The 21,400-nt window shown below is 41.0% G+C and overlaps 1 protein-coding gene across 3 annotated transcripts in view; it reads left to right on the forward strand.

Moving 5' to 3' along the window:
* Positions 1–21,400, forward strand: part of ST18 (ST18 C2H2C-type zinc finger transcription factor) — a 388,994-nt gene that overhangs the window by 350,895 nt on the left and 16,699 nt on the right. For 2 of the 3 annotated variants that reach the window (XM_085605637.1, XM_085605638.1), the window contains exons 14-19: positions 836–898; positions 2,163–2,231; positions 7,767–7,829; positions 8,113–8,193; positions 15,088–15,309; positions 18,904–18,992. In XM_085605637.1, the coding sequence (XP_085461763.1) occupies positions 836–898; positions 2,163–2,231; positions 7,767–7,829; positions 8,113–8,193; positions 15,088–15,309; positions 18,904–18,992 (587 nt within the window). The remainder of the gene's footprint in view (positions 1–835; positions 899–2,162; positions 2,232–7,766; positions 7,830–8,112; positions 8,194–15,087; positions 15,310–18,903; positions 18,993–21,400) is intronic. The other variant, XM_085605639.1, reaches the window with a different exon arrangement.

Consider the following 21,400-nt stretch of genomic DNA (forward strand, 5'->3'; position numbering starts at 1 on the left):
AAAGGGAGTTTCCCATGTTAATTCCAATAGAGATTTTAGACATGACTACACCTTGACCCGCTGGATGGAATTACACCAAATTTAGCAGAAAGGTAGCTGTTGGTCCAGAAAGCGCCCTTTTTGTTATTTGGTGTAAATCCATTCTGTAGTTTTGAAAATATTACAGAAAATCCAAATTTGTATATCTAGGGTCACGATTAATTTGTGAATACTGAGTATCTTGTGTAGAAATCTGATTGGCTGTCAACACTTCAACCAGGAAGTGTTGGCAGTTATTTTGGGACTCAGCCTCAGCCAAGTACCCCTAAAAAATGATAATAAAGAAAAGGGGGCAGGGTAGGAATACCCTGATCCCCTAGCCCTGGTGCTGGGGTATCCCAGGGACACCGGCAGGCCAAAAAAGCAAATCCTTCTTAACTTTTTGTTGAAAAATCATGAGGATTTGTGAATTCACAGCAAAAAGTTTAAAAAAACAAGCGTAGTCTCCCGTGTCTGTTTCTTTTTCATGACATTAATTTTATTAACAAATGGGGAGGTATTACAATTGGTTGTAGTGGGTATGGGCCAGCTTAAGGAAAGGCTGTGACAAAAAAAAATGCAGCAATAGAATTAAAGCTTTTCAATCTAAAAATGTTGGTCTGTTTCCACAGGCCCTGTAATAGCAGCCAATTCTTGAGAAGATGATTCGTTACGCCCTGAATCAAGAAATAGAAACAAGTACTACTTGCAAAATTCTCCCTCTACTAACCCTGCCTACAAAAGATGTTTTATTGCAAAGGGATTAATAAACACGACTGTATTCAAACTATTTTATTTCTTTGTTTTATTCATGCAGTTGTCCAACACCAGGTTGTGATGGCAGTGGTCATGTAACAGGAAACTATGCGTCGCATCGCAGGTAAGGAAATACAGGAAGTGTAAGTTGGTTGGTGTTTTGCCCCAATTCTGTTTCTCCATAGTAATGTACAGTTCTTTGTTTGCAACTTGTGTTCGTGTTTCTTTGTGCTGGTAGCATATGTGACTCTCTGCAAGCATTCAGCTTCAGTGAAAAGAGTTGTAAATATCAGCAGTGCAATGTACGTTTATTATGGATTCAGATTTTGAACCTGCAGAATTTGAAAGTTACAATATTTCAATTGTTTTATTTGATAAGACATTGGCTTTTAATTTTGAAATAACGTGGGGAGGGAATTGAGTGATTATGAGAAGGTCAGGTTCATCAGGTCGTTTCTCTTTGAATATATTGAAAGCAATATTTTAAAAGAACATTAAAGCTTGCAGGACTTTATTAAGTTAGAACGTCCCTAGTATGTTCCACTTCGAACTCATAGCATCAATGTGACTGCTGATGACGGTTACATCTCTTCCCTTCTAAATCTCAATTTATTCACACGCTAGGTACTTCTTTGCAAAAACGACAGCTAGACTCTGCATTTGCTATGCACGGTGACAGGCCAATAACCTGAAAAGCAAAATAAAACTCTATATGACCTATATAAAAAGTCAACAATGTCAAGAATGAAATTGACCAGTGGTCTTCAAGCTTCTAAAAGCCACCCCCCCTTGTGTAAAAAAATCATCTGCCCCCCCCCAGCATGACAAAAATCTTTCCACAATTATTCCATAAAATTGGTAGATCTAAACATATATAACAATTCAAACATAGCCGTTATGTTCAATATCCATTTAAATAATGCAATGAAATATATGATTTGTAACATGCTACGGGTTCTCCCTGAAGGGTAAAAGTAACTACAGTGTGATCCTTTGTCCAAAATGGGCTATGGGGCTTTGAGAGTTACATGGTGACCACTGTCCCCCTTGACACCTATCCCTAGCCAATACATGAGTGACAAATTAATTTAGAGCTGAGCCAATACATTGTGGCTCATTGCCACTCTTTTCTCACAAAAAGCACAGGTTTGTTTTCAGCATGATGCTCTTTGTGTCTAGTTCCTTGGTCAGTGCCTCGCATCCCCCAAGTCCCTGAGATCAGTTCAGGGACCTACTGGTCCACACCCACCCCCTAAGTTCGAAGACCTCTGGAACAGACAGAGTGGCGATAAAGGCCCTATATTATTTATGTAGGTTGAAATTGCTGTTAGAAAGAGTTCATTTTTAACTGCAACCAGTCATGGCATACGTTTTATGTTTTCGAACAGTGTTTCTGGATGTCCACTGGCTGATAAAACCCTGAAATCTTTAATGGCTGCTAATTCTCAAGAGCTTAAGTAAGTAGAACTTCCAAAAATATGTTATCTATTCTTTAGTACCTACAAAACAGCGATGGTTACAATGCAGTTTGTCTGATTATACAGTAAATGACAAAGACCAAAAAAAGATCAAAGTTTGACAAGTGAGAATCTTTTCAGCTAAAAGTTATAAAATGCTTCTGTGAGTAAACAGAATCTCAAAGTGGGGAAGGGAGTAACCAGAACTTCATTCATACAGGAGCATTTATCCGTTTTGGGTGTGAAAGGAAAATGATGTGGGAATAAGTGCATACAGGACTCACCCATTTTGTGGACATGCACATATTCTGACTCTTGGATACATTTCTGGTGTAAGGGGCAAATAGTTGTATCTATTTATCTATCTGAAAGTATTAGTGAGCAGTAGTTCTTTCAGGTCATAAATAAACTAACTAAATTCCCAGAGACGAAAGGTAATAACATTAGTCAATCTTTTTGTGAGGAAATTGCTTCTTATTTTGATAATAAAGTAGAACAAAATTACAATCAATTCTCTGCCTCCTGTGACATCAACATTAGTGCTAGTCCCATGACTGTCCAACTGCAGCCAGTTGAAGTCCTCCATCCAACTTCAACCAATTTACATCTATTACCCCTGCAGATGTCCTTCACTTACTCAATTCCACAATGTCAGGATCATCTTATGAACCTCCTCCATATTAAAACAGATTTTGGCTCCGATTGCTACACTTCTAGCTAGCATCTTCAACAGGGTACCTTTCCTGATCTTTGGAAAAAGGCCTCTATCTTGCCACTCCTAAAGAAACCCAACCTAGACCCTGACAACCCAGCCAACTACCATCTTATCTCTAGTCTACCACTCCCAGCCAAACTATTGGAAAAACTGATCAACATACAATTGACACAGTTCATTCAGGAAAATCATCTGTTGGATCCTTCTCAGTTCGGCGTTAGGGCCGAACATAGTACTGAGACGGCATTAATAAAAACCACAGATGAATTAAGAACTATCCTGGACAAAGGAGGCTCTGCAGCACTGATTCTTCTGGACCTGTCGGCGGCTTTCGATACGGTTGATCATGACATTCTTGTCAACCGTCTCAAAACAAAATGGGCATTGCTGAGAAAGCCCTGGCCCTTCTTCAATCATTTCTAACCGACAGAAGTCACTCAGTTATGTTGGAGAACTTTTCATCCAACTCCTTCTCACATCCTTGCGGGTCCCCCAGGGATCCTCTCTTAGCCCTCTGCTCTTGAATGTCTATGTCTCTGAATTGACCCCTTTGATCAGATCTTTTGGATTTTCCCCTACATCTTATGCAGACAATACTCAAATTGTGGTGTCGGCCTCTAACAATACAGTAGTCACCATTTCTCAGTTTCACAACTGTATGAGAGCTGTTAGTGACTGGATGGAAAGACATTGTCTCAAATTGAACTCAGAGAAAACTGAGGTGATACTCGTTGGTAACAAACCTCAATTTTTGAGCCCAGCATGCTGGCCAGCAGAGTTGGGACCTCCCCACCCACTCAACCCCAGTCCAAAAAGCAAAAAACCTAGGCATAACTATAGATGAAAAACTGAACTTTAATAAGCCCATTAGCTCAATTGTCTCTACCAGCTTCAACACTTTGAAAATCATCAGGAAGATCTTTCCTTTTATCCCTCTCACCTCCAGAAAAACAGTTGTTCCCTTACTAATTCTAGCAAAGCTAGACTACTGTAACAGACTCTTTATTAAGCTCCAAAAACAACTTGTGAAGAAACTCCAAAGCGTACAGAATACGGCAGCCAGGCTTATTTTTGATCTTCCCAAGTTCCACCCAGTTTCAGCCACCATTAAGGAACTTCACAGGCTTACTGTAAATAACCGCATTAAATTCAAGGCATTATGCCTCACCTATAAAGCCGTGCATGATCTAGGTCCTATTTACCTCAAACAATCGCTCTCCTGGTACATACCTAACAGAGACCTACATTCTAAAAATTCCCTGATGGTGTCGCGTCCCAGCTTTAAGAGACTTAAATGGGGAGACAGTTGTTTCTCCTATGAAGCCCCGGTTCTATGGAACAGCCTATCTATGAACATTAAAGCAGCACCCACACTATTGATTTTTTAAGAAACTAACAAAAACCTGGCTTTTTAACCTCTAGTCTCCCACAGCTCTCACCTTACTGCTATCCAACCAGCGCCAAGACACCCATGGGTATTCGAGTGCATTAGAAACATTTTAACATAACATAACAAAACAACACCTCTGTCTGGACATTCCACCTTTATTGCAACTGTGATACACTGGTCATTGTTATTGTTAATAAGCACCTTGTATAGCACACAATCAGCCATTAGTATGGCATCACTACAATCTTTGGGATTCCAAGGTATGTCTTCCTGCATGTATCCATATTGTATCTTGCCTCACCTTCCTACAAGCTCATTCGCTTAAACAATTCTCTGGCAAACAAAGTACTTGGCACACCAACAATCTCATCTTTGTTATTGTTAGGTTGTCCCTGCAAAGACAAGGTGGAAGAAAGAGCTGGACTACTTGTGTTAAAGAGATACATATGTTTAAGTTTACACTCACATTTGTAATGCCTTTCAAACACTTCCCCACATTCCTGAACTTACTCCGAGATGAACTAGATGGTAGGGATGTTATTTGTAGAAAACTGAAACAGAGACCTACAAATACAAATGGTGTATAACTGGCTAAACGTCCTCAGATGGGCCAATATATTTCATGTGAAACAAATGTAGATCTGTCACTTGTACAAATTAGGTAAACATATTAAATCACTGATACGCATAGGTGTTTGCTTCTAAGTGCTGAGACTAACACTTTTTTAAATCAAGGCTGACGAGTGTGCCTAGCAAGAAACATCAGCTACTATGTTACTGTGTACGCTGCAAAGTATGTTCCAGCAATGTCTGTTTCTTACAAACAAAACAGATGAAAATGATCCACTACACCCAAAGATGAAATCATCTGTCACAATATTCGTTCACTTCCGGCATCTTCTTCCTCTGAAAATTGTCCAGAATCTCACCTTTTCAGAAGCATATCAGTGAAGATCAAAGAACAGCTTTTGATACCAGTCTTCGCTAAAGAGAAAAGGTATTCGAGGGCCACTGGAATTATGTGATTCTGCAGCTGCTTCTTTTTTCGCATAGTTATAGATTTGCCGCAATTTCCACATATTCCACCATCTTCGGCATAATCTGCATATTTTAACGAGTAAAATAGTTCCTAGCTCAAGCGGATTCAAATTTACTAAAATCATGGCATGCACGCAGTGGATGGCTAATGGCAAAAGGTAACTGGTAATCTTTCAGTTGCACGTTTCTGTATATGGTTGTTAAACTGATACTAATGAGGTGAAACCTTTTCCCAGACAGTTTTACCATGAATAAAAATTACAAAATAAAGTAATTCTATCAAAAGATGTGCCACATTATGCTGCATAATTTTTCTTTTCTTGCCACATTATTTAGTCAACCCTGACAGATAATTTGGTGTTCCTCTGCCGCATAATTCCAGTAGCCCTGCATATACCAATAGAATGAGAGTCTGCATGTGGATTCCATCTTTTCACCAGGCCTGTCGCTAGAACACCCTACTACTGATGTGAAAATGATCCATTGAGCCTAAATTCACTGTTGGCAGCTTCGAGATGTCGAAATAAAGCGAAAGACCAGTTGCATATTCTCCTTATCAATATTCCAGCCACCCTTTGTCTGTGTACATACTTGCACAAAGCTGTTAAGCATAACATTGGTGGCTCTCTATGTGGGGCATATTATCAACACTGTGCGATAATTATCGCAAATCGCTTATAGCACGTATTTTTGTATCGTCGTCTATCGCTGGATTACATCGCCTTGTTAGCAGCGTATTAGCAACGCTTTGCTCAGAGGCGATGTAAAATCCAGCGATAGCAGTGAGAACCAGCAATAGCGTGAGAAATCCAGCGATAATTTGACTGTGCTAATGAAAAACTTGCTAATAGGCAAGTGTGGACTTAACCTAACAATCCACCTCCCATTGACAAGATGGTTAAGTCAAGTTTTTATCAGGTGTCAAATTCCAGCGCTAACCGCGGTTAGCGCGACTGTTTTTTAGGGTCCGGGGCTGCATTGATAATAGAGGGTAGTTATGTTTGCGAACTGTTTCCATGTAGTTTCAGTGAGGAACGGCCACTGTGCATGTCATTAGCGATAAATATCGCTGACATGCAAAGTGGCAAAAAAAACGGCTGCTAACTCAAGGTAACAAGCGCTAATGCTTGTTAGCGAGTCCTTGTTAATAGTGCGATAGAAAAATCGACGCTTTTTCGGCGATATGTGCCGAAAAAGCGGCGATACTTCTCTTGATAATATGCCCCTGTATCTTTATTATTTTACCTCATATTAACCTATCCTACTGCACTTTAGGATTTGTTCCTTCTACAGCCGTTCACCAGTAAACGAGATGGCATTCTTCCCATCCATGAGGGCGCCTGTTGCTCATATGTAGAAAGTCAAGATCCGTTTCTTTAGCAAATAAATAATAAAATACTGAATTCATTTATTAGCTTTTTATCACCTCCAATTTTTTATGCCAGAGGAGCCTCGTAGTACCAAATCTAGACATTGTCTTTTTTTAATAGGAAAAAGGAAAAAGCTCTGAAACTTGTACTTGAAAACGTTAAATAGTAAAAGTGTTTTTACATAGCATTTCTCCAGTTTCGAGTTGCTGCACCCAAGTGTTACTATTACTCAGTGTAATGATACTTAATATAATCGCCAAGGAAAACTAGAAGGCAGAGGCGTCCTTGCCAGGATTCAGACTTTTATATTTCTTAACCAGGTTGTGACTCTCGCGAGTTTCTGACAATTTGCTCTATTGCAATAAACTGCTTTGCCCATCAAGCAGAATAGAATCAGAAATAATAAGGCCACGCTTATGTTCAGCAGGGAACACATTTCGTCATGGGCGAAAAGCTTAAGGCGGGGGGAGTTAAAGGACTTTGCATCCCTAATCGCTCCTGATGACTTCATGAGCTCTGCATCTTATTGTTAGCAACATTACTTAGAATTTCGTGCAATAAAATCTTTCCTTCCCCATTTCATAAAACAGCATTTGGATTGGAGAACGCTTACTGTTCAAAATTTGATGAAATAGTACTGTATTTTCGAAACCAGCCCGTGCGGCGCTGTATAAAAGAAACAACTTTTAAGGCCCCATTTCACGTTCTAGGGTGCATCTAAGTTTTGTAAAAGGCCCCGGGCCGTCTCCAAATCCTATTCTTTTAAGCCTGAGGAATAGGCTTCAAATTATTTGCATATCTATGTATTCTTTTTTGTGACACGTTAAAGTATTTTCGCTTAGCACAGGAGTGGTTTTGCTTTTCTGCCAGTTCTATTTCCCACCGAGTCATTCCTCGTGCACTTTTTCCACCCTGGCTCAGAAGGCTTTGTTTGCTTGAGGAAAAACAACAGAACGACTTGTTTATTCAGTGTTTAAAAAAAAAAATAAGTAATATCTTTATTTATTTTTTGTATGTTTTAGGTGCCCAACACCTGGCTGTGACGGCTCTGGTCACGTGACTGGAAACTATGCTTCACACAGAAGGTAGGATTACCACACTCTCGTATGTCATAGAAACGCTCTGCGTGTCAGCCTCATGTAAAATGGAGGGAGGCCTGGGGTGTGGCAGTCTGGCGTTGCTTCAGGAACCAACTTAATGTCGAGAGAGGAAACACATGAATAAAGGGAGGGAGGGGATAAAAGGACATGAAATGCCCAGGTTTTCAGGAAACATGAGCTACATATGGGAACCAGATTGAACGTGTGGCTTTTAACGGCACTGAAAGAGCCAGTTTGAATGTATACGTGTTTTGTGTACCCCTTCCAGCTTGTCAGGCTGCCCTCTTGCCCGGAAAGGTGGTGCCAAAATGACCCCAACCAAGGAAGAAAAAGAAGACCCTGATCTTAAGTAAGTCCAAGGAACCCTGATTCAGCTGCTATTTACAATTATATTTGTACCCCATTAAATTGGGAACGAAAGTCTACACCACCTCTTTTACTCACCCTCCACTCCTTGTTCTCGGTTTCATACTGAGGTCGTAGGCTTCCTAATAAAGCTGCGGCTCTCAGCCTGCATTGGAGGTTTTTGTGGACTAAAGTGGAGAGATATAGCGGGGGAGCACACGCTTTTGGACAGAACGGATGAATGGCCATCGAGCATGGCGGGCATGAACGAGAGCGGAAGCAGGAAGAGGGCGGATGAATGAGCCGTGATGACGTGCTTTTCATTTGATTCTGTTCTGGTAAAAAGAAAGATGAAAGAAAGTCTTTAGTTCAGTGCGAGCACATGTTGAATGATTAGCTTTAAAGAGACTACGGTATACAATTGTGAAATAAAAGTGAACTATAGCATCAAAATAGTGCCAGCACTGTAAAATGGCTATAAAAAGTATTTAACCTACGTATCAGTAAAAACGAAAATGTTTGACTTAATTCCCATCAGTTTTTTCTCACTGTGAAAGCGGGTATCATAGTGACATGAAAATGCAATGTCCATCGAGTTCATTATGTGTCTAATTATGCTTCAGGGAGCCCTACCGTTGCCAATGAGCTGCTGGTCATCTCACAGTGGCAACACAGTCCATGCATAACTTACAGAAGACCACATCCTAGACCTGTTCTTAAATTCGAGACTTAGCAATGATGCAAGCCACACTGAGGTCACAGTTACCCATATTACCAGCAGTGAGTTACACTATCAACTCACCCCTCGCTGGATTACCAAAAATGAAGCTAGTATCTTCACAAGTCATACTGAACTTCCTACCAACCATGACCACCCCACTGGCAACAACCTCAATAGTACCAACAACCCTTGTTAACGCTATCCCCAGACCCTCCTGCAGAAAATGTTGCCCCACAGAGCTACCTTCTGTGAATTCACCTGCAATCCTGCCTTTTGGTCTCACAAGAGCACAGCATAATAAGAGCGCATAAACTGACCCCCATCGGATGGCCTCTAAGACACTGAGAATTGACCCTCATGCGAGGATACTTCACTACACTGCCTCCTTCTAATCAAAACACCATTCTCTCCCTGGCCACTTCCCAAAATTAACTACACACTATCAAAAAATAAAAGTGGATCACCTTCCAGCTCTCTCTGTGTCAGGTACTATCATCGTAGAAGGTAATTTCCATAGACCAGACTCCGCTAAACTAACTTTAAATACTCACTCCGACTCTCCACTTCTAACAGCGTCATACTCTTGTGCAATGCTGTGACACTCTTTTGCTCAGGTTCTTTCTCCAGAAAAGTGTAAAAATAATAAAAAACAATAACAATATTTATGTTTTGCTCTTATTGTTCTTCAATTTAACATATTGCAAAGATATAGGTGTAAACACATATTACTGTCCAAACTTAGTGTGGAGTCTTTCCATATTTTTCAGAGGGACGAAAGGCTTGGGCAGCTTTGTAAATATTTGGACTTCTTTTGCACAACAATAGCTCTGTGTATTCTACAGTAGCGCAAAGACTTGGTAGAGGGATGTCTTACATGGTCCTTCACTCCATTCACTACACCTGAAGTAGAAATGCTCCACTTTGACTTCCCCAATTGCTTCTGGTAGGGTTGGTACATTTAGAATATCATTTTTGAAAATGTTAGTCTTTTATGTACAGTAGCCTTAAAATATGTTTAGAAGTAAATCCTTCCCAAAACTATAGAGGGATAATTGGAATTACTATTGACACAACATTATTCAGAAGCATACTTCTAAAAACATGTTACTGATTCCAAGGTTTCTCATCGCTATCTCTGATTACACATATATTTAAGGTCAGTAGTCACCAAATTGTGCTCATATCATGGTACATTCTCCACCTGAAAGTCGTGGAGTATGTGTTATTTGCCCAATCTGTCACCTTACACAATAAAGTGTTGTCGCAAAGAATTTTGCATGGTACTGAGAAATGTGACACAATGGTACCACCATTACTTCATCACACGGGACCAGGCCCACAAAAGGGAGAAATGGCTAACCATTGCAAATCCGCTACAGAGATAGTAAAAATGGCACCAATAGGTAATTTGAAGCATTAAAAGCAAAGAGAATCCCAGCTTTAATCTTCTCTTTAACAAAGCCTGGCTCTACTCAAACAGCACTGAATGAAGGTAAACCTTTTTAACTTGATATCAGTGCTGATCACCGTAGCTGCATTTTCGATACTGAAACCACAACTAGCTGTTTAGGGAGATGAATTAGCAGTCAACTTGTGATATATAAGTTTGTCCCAGCAATATCCCCCACTTGATACTTCCCTCTCTTGTTCCTCTAAAGGACTGGAGCTTTTTCATTCCAACTTTATCCAGCAAATGTATGCTACTGCATCCCTTCAATGGAATAAGCAACAAGATGAATCTTTGATCACTAGTGTAGGATCCTTAGGGGGTCTGATTACCACGTCGTTCCTTTTTTAGTGCAACAAACATAATAATTTGCTCAGTTTAATGATCTTTGAAAAAAGATGCTCTGTATTTAGAGATACAAGTGTTGTCACCTCTGACTGATCTGGTTATAATGAAGTACTTCTTCATTAAAAGACAAGATCAAAGGTGGGATTCTCATTGTTCGCAATGCTCTGTGTTACCATGTGTTATTGTTTGCAATATTGAATTTGGCAAATATGCGAAGGGTATCCCTTTTCTATTATTGTGATATTTCTTCAGAATAATGCATGCGATGACCCAGAAATGTATAATCAGAAGCAGGGCCCAGATGTACTATTCTACCTGTGGCAAAAAGTGGGTGCAAATTAGCATACCAGCTTTTTCAACCTGTAATTTAGTTTGTCAACTGACCTAAGAGTCAGTTTGCTAAAAAAGGAATTGAAGGTGATAGCAAAACAACCTGTCTAATTAATATTGAGATCATAAATTGTTACCCTCTCTGGCTACCTTCATAGGGATGGTGGCCTGCATGGGACAACAGACCACAATCCCTGTGAAACTATTTCTAAATTGTTTTTAAAAACACCCCAAGTTTCTTGAAGGAAACGAGGCTGCTTTAAAAAGTAAAGTGTTTCCATTGTGAAAAACTTCAGTGAAAGCAGGCAGTGGTCCAGGGATCATCCCGAAGCTGCCACCTTGATTCCTATAGTGGAAGAGGTTCAAAGCCAAACATTTCTGCTTTAAAATCAATAACACCCTAATTTGTGAGTCAAGAACTGGCCAATAGCTTGCAACAAGAATTACTTTTTCATGCATGCTGTTAGGTATGCATATAACAGGGTATTAACTTAAGCATGTGTGCACCCAGTACCATCCTTTGGAGGACCATAATCATGAAGGACCATTCCAATGAATCAAATGCCTTTTCGGACTCTAAAAAAAAAAATCACTGGAAATTCTGGTTTTATTTGACACATTATAGCCAATAACATGCAAATTGTTAGGGTGGTAGATCTAGTGGGTATGAATGCTATCTGATTTGATAGAACACGACCTTTACTGACCAGCAACAATCTATTGCCAATTACTCTAGCAAGAATTTTACTATTCGGTCTGACTTAGGGCCTGATAGAGTTTGGCAGACAGGTTACTGTGTCACAAATGTGATGGATATCCTGTCCACTATATTACAAGTGCATTATATCCAATCGTACTTGTAATATGGCGGTCAGGATATCCATCCCGTTTGTGACAAAGTAACCTATCCACCTACTCTAAATCGGTCCCTTAAGGGGTCCTTACCTGGTTTCAATAGCCTGATCATGATGGCTTCACTGGTGGATAATGGGAGTCTACCCATTAGAAAGACTTCACTGTGTACTTGCAGCCGGTCTTTGTATGCCTTAAAGGACTCTGGGGTGACTTAATCTGATCCAGGCGTTTTACCGTTTGCCATACCCTTGATGGCATTGTCCATTTCCTCGTTTGATATCTGTTCTTTAAAGGCTGTCTGTTAATTTGCTCTAACCAGGCTATGGCTGCATCGTTCTGATATTCTGGAATTTGAACATGTTTGAAGTATGTTTGCGATTTGTATAAGTGTGTATAATATCCAGTGAATGCGTTTAATTTTTCAATGAGGTTAGTCTGTGCTCTTCGTCCTCGGCTATTAAAGGCAATATGATGTTTTCTTGAAATGATGTGTTAAGGGCCTGGGTAGTGTGTTGCTCTGACATTCACCCTCTCCATAACACCTAGCCCTGGTTTATCACATAGCTTCCCAATCAGCAGCATCTCAGTATGACAACAATATTAGATTTAGCTCATTTCGCATAACGTTGTTATTTGCCATAGTCATTTTATGCTCCAAATCTTTGGGCTTGTTTTCTAGCATGTTCACATCACATCTCTGGGTTTGACTATGCCGGCCTGTTTCGCTGTGCACACTCCCCCTGGTAACAGATTTAAAGGCTCCCCACATAGTGGGGTGGGGTATCCACTATTGTACAATATACCTTTTACATCTTGCTCCAGAGATTGCTCCTCAGTGTCTGTTTCAGTTTTCCCTCTGTCAACCATTTCTCTTTACGAGCCCCATGCCTGCCTTTAGATTCCAAAGTAAATGTGATTTGTCTATCAGTCTCACCCACGCTGATCAGGCAGTTTGAGTGTAATTTCTGCATGTGATCCAATCTGTAGTGAGTTCCTCGATCCAATATGTGATGTAAAGTGTCAATACAGCAGTCAAAGGAGTTATGGACAATATGGTATATGTCACACGTGCAGTAGTCTATGGTGCCATGTGCATATATTGTCATCTGCTCTAGGCTTTACAGTTTGCAGCTGTGTTGCAGGTGCCAAGCAGCAGGCACAGCTGCATACAAATCCACCTCTGAGGTCAGTAATCATGGTTATTTAGATTTATTATTGATGTCGGATGCCACAAGCCGGCTGCACATCCCAGCTCCAAAGCCACCTGGCCTCGGTGAGCCATGCGCAACAGCCCTCACCAATGCACAATCCTTCCTGATGGGCTCTGCCAGCCAAGCTGCCACCACCAGAGCACTGCTGCCAAACGCCACCCTTTACAACTTCAATTAGGAGCCCCCTCTGTCCAAGATTACTGTTGTACCTTTGCAGGTCTCCCTGGTGACCATCGCAAGGATCAGCAGGGTGCACGGCACCACATGCCTGCACCAAGCATTCAGAGCAGCTCACTCCCAGCAGGTCCATGGAGCATAGCAGACACTAGCATCCACCTAAGTGTAGCTGCAAGCCAACCCAGTTAAAGCCATGACCTGGACACCTGGGTTCTACAAAGCTAGGTGTACAGGGACTATTTCTCAGGTTCACTCTCCTGGATGGCAAGCATCATTGAAGGAGTTTGATGGAGACCACAGGAGCTTGCTTAAGGCATTGCCATTTTGTTTCATAAGCTAGCTCTGCCTCCCATCTTTCCATTTATGAGAGCCTTGAGTAACTTTTGCAGCATGTAAAGTGGTACCTGTGTGATGCAGAGCTCTGAATTTGATTCTTGAAACCACACTTTGTGGCTTTGAGTGACCTAATAAATCTTGAGTACGGGGAAAATCGCTGCATCGCCTTACTCTGTGCTTGGGAGGCATTCAATGGTCGTTGTGGTGGGTGTTTCCATGCAACACCCATGGATTTTGACGCTGCCCCAGATTCACAAAATCATGTTAACCTGGGGAAGCACCAAATCCTTACGCCTCATGAGGTGAGGCGTAATAAGGAGAAATATCTTTATTTCTTCTCATTTTTCTTCTTTCTCTGTGTGGAAAACACCTGTTAGGATTGTTTCTGTGCAAGAAGGTGCCCCATCCTGCATAACAACAATCCTGCAGGCAACGGAGGCACCATTAGCGAAACAGCACCCGCGCAGGAAGAAAGAATAGGAATCCACAGTATTGCATATATACAGTGCATTCCAGCCCTTTCACTTTGGCATAGGGCAGCAAAGCAAGGTGACATGCTGCGCTGCCCTGCACCAAAATCCCATAAATGTGTGCCCCGGTGTGAAAGGATTTATATCCTTTTGGACTCGTATTGACTACTAGATCACATTACCTTCATTGTCATTAGTAACCTGTGCTCTGTGCATGTAGTATTGTGAGCACTGTCATTAAGAACCCTTTCATTCTGGATTCAACAACAGAGTATGGTTTGAAAAATAGGACTGATTGAACCTTTTCTCTTAACTCTTTAAAACGTTTGTACATACTAAATTCCTAAGTAGTAAAATGCCAAGTCAATATTTTGTTGGCAAATATTATAGTACTGCACTTCCCCAAAAATCCCTATTTAATTAAACTATGTTGATTAAGTAGGCCCAAGTTTGTTTCTCTCCTTCCTGGTTTTAAACTTGCTTTATATTTAATTTTAACGTTGATAAGCCATATAGACAAACTGAGTGCTATACAAGCTCTTCATTAGTGGTTTAAATGTTAATTGGAGCAATTATGGGCCAATGTATCAGAGACCGTTGGTGTCTGGGAAGTTTCCAAATCGCGCTCTCCGATTTAGCCATCAGGGTCTGGCAATGGTTCCTAGGATTAGGAAGTCTCGCCAGGGTGGCGGTCATTTGTGCTTCTTGGTCCTAAGCTCTGGATTGATCTGCCACATTTACTGAGAGACTGAAAATCGCTCACAGTTTTTCGGAAGCAGCTTAAAACCTGGCTGTTTCCTCCTCTGTGATTGGTAATGGGACTGTTTGACCGTCCTTGGTTTGGTGAGGAGGCTCGCGCTGGGAAACCTTCCCTGGTAGCCATGCACTTTACAAATCACCTATAATAATAATAATAATTATGGACAGCATTTGGAAAAAATACATTTTTCTTATCCCACATTTCAATTAACATCAGTATTTTCTTGGTTTGCTCTTCTCACAGATGCCCTGTTACTGGGTGTGACGGCCAGGGTCACATTTCAGGTAAATACACAACCCACCGCAGTGCTTCTGGTTGTCCTCTGGCTGCCAAGAGACAGAAGGAGAGCTCCTTGAATGCGTCTCCCCTCACCTGGAAACTGAACAAGCAAGAACTACCGCATTGCCCTCTACCTGGCTGTGATGGGCTTGGGCATGTCAACAATGTTTTTGTCACACACAGAAGGTATCATTTTGGATTTGTTGTCTCTAAAATTTTTCATAGACGTTGCTTAGTCACTGTACCACATGGTTTCAGTCGATCTGGAAGTAGAAATCTTGACTATTATGACGTTATTGTGACAAAGTAAAATTAGGTGAGTGAGGTTTGGAAACTCAAACAATAACCTGCCACTATGTATGCCAGCTCAGGCAGTCTCGCTTTCAGTTAGTGTCTCTGTCCAATAATTTACAAAGCAATAAAAATCGTGGTCTCTTTTAACATCTTTCTCAAACTAAGGCCTGATTAGGAGCTCGGCAGAAGGGGGTTAACTCGGTCAGGGAGAAATTTAGAGATGTCTGCCTGCCCCGCAGACATCTCTAGCATTGGCAGGAACTGCGGTCACGGCGGTTTCTGCCACTGCATTGAACTTTTGACAGACCGCTCTGTCAAAATGATAGATCCATACAGCAAGCTTTCCATGTTTTTTTAATTTTCAAAAACAAATCCCAAAGCAGAATTCTGTTTTTGAAAATAAAAAATGCAATAACCCTCTCACCATGGGAGTTTTCTCCCTTGGCGAGGTGGTTATTTTGCAGTTTTCAATGGCCCTTACCTCCAGATTTTATTTGGCAGTGACAGACAGGAAAACTTGTAATTTGATCACCTACCCTAAATAGGGCTGGGGCCCAATGCCAAAACCTCTGACAGCTTTTACTCTGTAGCGCCATTGGAGGTGTATGTCGGCAGCGGAGACTGAGCAATCTCCACCGTCGATATACTGAAGGTCCACCCGACTGTAAATGAGGCAGGCACACCTTCAGTTTGGCGTGAGGGTACTCAGTCGCCTTTATGATGGAGTGCTCGCACCACCAAACATTAAATCGGGCTTTAATGGTGCTATATGCTACATCTAAAAATGTATTTTCTGAAACATTGTATGATTAAGTAACCCCTTTATATATCAGCTTTGATATTACAAAATCTGATAATTTTCCAACCATTGGATTTTTTAATAAATGAGCCATAAAACTGTCAAAGGTCGCACATTAAAGTGAGCCTTTGTGAATGCAAGATGATAGCAGGAGTATCTGAGGAAGACTGCTGTAATACAAGAAAAAGAGGGTCCTACATTTCATTGCAGGCCTACTTGCAAACAAGTTTTCCACTGCACTTGCCGCTTTTTGGAGGATTCCACATTTTTATTATGTACTTGGGGTGATCTTCTATGGGAAGTTACTAAAGTAGAAGTGAGCAGCATTTGAAAGGGTATAGGGTGCTTGTTATTCCACCTCAATCTTTATGTCATGGAATTAGCTATTAGCTAGTTTATGAAAATGTTGCCACCCAGTTAACACCCTACCTGGTCAGAATATCATTGTCAGAAATATCATTGACATAAATATTGTGTCTAAAACATTTTTTATAACAATATTCCCGTTAGGTACATATATTTTCTATTAATAACTGCAATGGAATGAGATTTTAAACAATATTTAGGTCACAATATTTATGTCAGTCAATATTCTGACAATGATATTCTTGTGCAATACCCCCCTACAATGAGTTCAAGAATAAAGCATAGAGGGTGAGGAAAATGTAGGAAAACAGAGGATCCAAAGTGACATGTTTAAGACAATTGAAGAAATGAGCTTTGCCCTGCTTGCTTACTAAAATGAAGACAGCTACAACAGATACGGGTTGTTAGCATTTTTCATTCTAGTTACATAGTTTTAATCTATCAGTGGTTTAGGCCTGCCACTGAATAACCAGACTGGACATTTCCAAGTGTGTACTGCAAGGGCATCTCCTTACAACAATTCCTGGACAATATATAAATCTACCTCTAGATTGAAAGTTTAAATAGCCTCAATACTTTAACCTCCTCCCTCCAGGAAATCTGAAACTGGATGATTAATTTGAAGCTAAAACTAAACCCACAAAAAGAACAATTCCACCTGCTGTCTCCTGAAAGTAAGACCTTTCCTAGAATTAGCCAAACCAGCTTAAGGTCATGGGGCTTGCACCCAAAATTATCACCTCAGTGTAGGACAGCCAGCAATCTGGCCCAGAGAGTCTCAATACCATCATATGGAACTTAATACTAAGCATTTGAAAAGTATGTCTACTTATTTTACGTTTACTGGTTGTCACATCATAATTGATGTAATCATTACATACCTTGTAATAATAATTTAAATATCAGCATGCAATGTGCAGAGTTTTGTAGGACTGCAAAAACAATGGTTTGCACCTAATGGGAATAAAACACTTAGGGGTCAATTCTAAAAAGCATTTTTATGTATGTAAAAAGGTATCCCTACAGTGCTATCTCACATACTAATATATGCTTTTCTGATTTGACCCCAAAACACCTAAATTGGGAATATTGAAGCACTAATATTATACAAATAATACAAATGGAGAGGAAAGTATATCCTCTTTCAGTAGCGGCTGCTACCGGACAGGAGTGGTGGGGTGAGGAGGGGAAAATAAAAATATATATTTTTTAAACCGCACACTTACCTGGCTACGGCCGGCCAGCCGTCTGCTGCCTCTCATCTGTCCTCTTCATCTTGAGTCCAGCAACAGGAAGCATCCCGGCTCCCAGGCTCCCAACAGCCAATCGCAACACTGCAATGTAGTGTTGTGATTGGCCTGAGGGCCGTGGTTCGGTGCTCAGGCAGGCAGCGGGAGCCTGGGCATGTTCTCCACCCAGGCTGTAATGCAGCTTGAGTGGAGAACATGTGAAGTGAGCATGGAGTTTTGCCCGGCTTGAGATGGTTGGCCAAAGCGTCATGCCACTTACAGAGTGTACTCACCACTTCTCCCCCTGCAGTGCTCTGGTGTCATGCAGCCCAGCTCTGCCCGCACATAACCAACTGAGCCACTGTAGTGGGAAAATGACAATAACGCTGCCTTATTATCATTTTATTTTTCTTTCTTGGACTGCTCTGAGAGCAGTGGGGCAACGCTCCTCCACCTTAGTGGAGGAGCTGCCGCTGTCCTCTTTGCACTTCTACTAGGACGGAAATTGACATTTCAGGGCCCATTCACATAGACATTTATGAGTATGTGTGTTGAAATGCATCCATGAAAATATCATTCAAGCCCAGTGTCTCAGGATGAAATATTGTTATGTAATGGTGGGTTGAAATCTAGTAAGGACGAATGGTGGCTACATTCCAAGAGATTCAGTAATGAATGCACTGGTATATGCTGACAAAAAGAGAGGTTGAATTAGAAGCAAGAAAGACAGACATTGTGGGAGATTCTAGTATTCCACTTTGTCTTTTAGAAATAAAACCACATTTTGAAAACTTCCAAGGTTCCCATTAAAATGTAATATTTGTATATATATTTGAATACTAAACATTTCATAATTTGACTGTTATTGGGTGTATACATACTTATAATGTATTTTTGTGCATTGTTTTCAGCTAAACATAGAAATTATTTAGACTTGGGTTCCTTGCCTTCCAGTAGACATTCAGTGTGTGTCCACAAATTTAAGAACCGCTGACCTAAAAGATTATTAGATTAAAGTAGTGCATCACAATGCTGTTAAATTCTGTGTTCTCATAAATTGTGTTGGATATTAATATCTATTTATCGTTTTAGTTTATCAGGTTGTCCACTGAATGCTCAAGTCATAAAAAAGAGCAAACTCACAGAGGAAATGGCGACTATCAAAATTAAAGCCCCTGCCGGTAAGTTTTTCAACACATATATTAGTCGAACATAATTGCCTCAGGCCACATTTTAACTCTATGCATGTGGATACATTTCGTTGTGGTAATGTACAGCTTGCCCTAGATCCAGTTACAGAGTCCTGGGTCAGGATTATATTGGCAGAGTTGAACAGCATGTAACTATTCTTCAAGTTTGATATATCAGTGGGCCTGAGTAGATCATATTACCTTTTGCTGTCTTGGCTTAAATCCAGAAGAGAAAACAATGAACGAAATGTAGTTTTAATTAATTAATTCAGTAATAGAATGTATGAAATTAAAACCTGAATAGCAGTTTCACGGACGAGCACAAGCACATTTGATATAAACAAATATCTCACCACGCACAGGATCACAGTTAACGTGCAAGCAGATTTTGAGTCACTGTTATACAACCTTTTACCCAGAGTGGACAGAGAATCTTTTTAACTAGACATGACTTAACATGCTAGCCCAGGGAAAGGTGAAACATTTAATTCCTAACATTAAATTAGTGGTAAGAATGACAACCTGCACACCACTCCTGCATCTCTGTACTGGAGTACGTGCCAAAATCCAGAGACAAAGGATTCCCAACTCTACATGGAGTCTATCACCAGTAGCGGCTGGCATTAATCGCGGGCACGGTCGTGGGAGGTCGTGCGGGGATGGTCGCGCAGGGAGAGGGTAAATGTGATAATAAAGAAAACATAAATAGGAAGCAGACAGCCTCCCTCCCCAAAGCCAATCACATGGCTGCAATAGCAGTGTTGTGATTGGTGGGGACGCCGCCCAGCCAGGGGTTTATGGGGAAGCCACTTGCTGCATTGCAGCCTGCATGGAGAAAGGGCAGAGTGCACATGGCTGGCTTGGGCGGCCCCAGAGGGACGACCAAACCAGTCATGCTAACTCAGGAGTGGGCACACCTCTCCTTCCCTGCTCAGCCCTGCTCGCAGAGCAGCACCAGCAAACCATACCCTTCTGCTTTCTCACAGTGCGAGAAGCAGAAACATAAAATGGTAGTTATTACCATTTTATGTTCTGCTTATCGCACTGCCAGAAAGCAGTGGGGCGACTGTCTATCACTCAGGAAATCCCACGAGAACTCAGATATCTGTGCATTCCTTGTTACTGTGGTCTAGTTCTGTCTCAGTGTCAACCACACCACTGGCACCACCCCCATGTGCTACATTTGGCACATGGCCAACATTTGCATCAATTAAGTTGAGCACATGTAGATATATTTGTAATAGTACCAATTCAGTCTTCACTATAATAATACAGCAGTTTACAAATTGTACTTTTTCCTCTCTGTGCAAACACAGACCACAAACTGATTTACACAAAATAAAAGACACATTTTCTAAGGGCTAGGTGTGCTGCTTAGTCACATCATCCTGATTATAATGGTGACACCCGTGCACTCTGAGGCAAAGTGTGTGCTAGCTACAAATATGCTCATTTTCCCACCATCACAATAATAAAGCACTCTGCAAACTCCAGAATCCTTGAGGATTGCTGATGCCCAGATGCCATTGCAGTCACTTAAGCAACAGTGAGTTTTGTATTCGTGCTATTCCCTTGCAGATCCCAGTTTTACACCATGGCACATCCCAAGTATCCCAATGGCAACCAGGGAGAAGATGATTGTCTTCATTTGTTTAAACCAATGGGGGCCCTGACTGATGCAGCCTTGTGCCTGCCAAATAGTATGACCTTTTAAAATTCAGATTAGAGTTAGCAATGTGACTATGAATAATACACCAAGTGACATGTTATTCCCTTCACTCTGAAAATGCTGTCAATCAAAAAAACAATGAAACTAAGACAACAAAGAATATAAAGTATTGCATTGTGACAACGCACATGGGTTCTATTGAGGCCCAAAGATTGTTTGGAACTTACATAGCTACACATTTCTGTTACCCAAGCGCTCACTTTAAAAGTTTCTGTCTCAATAAAAAAAAAACATGTATTTATGCATCTCTAGTATTTACCTCCTTTGCTACAAGATCAAGAATTTGGGATCTGAAGATGCTTATATTTCATATTACCACACCACATTGAGACATTTTATGATACTTTAGAATTCAAATTTAAACAACTGCCAATTATTATGCTTTAGGAGCTGTTTCTTTTCTTAGTGACTTTGTTCTGAGATAACGATGGCCATGTAGCAGCCGCCGCCGCTGCAGGTAAGAGCGGAGGGGCGGAGCGGCCAGGTGAGGGGGATTTCGAGAGACCACCACGAGGGAAAATTAATTATTTATTTAATTTCCCCTTGTGGTCATCTCTCGAAATCCCCCTCACCTGGCCCCACCGCACCACCACGCTTACCTGCAGTGGCCGCAGCTGCCATATAGTAGTGGGAACCCAAGGACCATTGGCCTTTTCATATATTAAACGCT

Source organism: Triturus cristatus, chromosome 5_1 (assembly GCF_964204655.1).
Source record: "Triturus cristatus chromosome 5_1, aTriCri1.1, whole genome shotgun sequence".
NCBI lineage: Eukaryota > Metazoa > Chordata > Amphibia > Caudata > Salamandridae > Triturus > Triturus cristatus.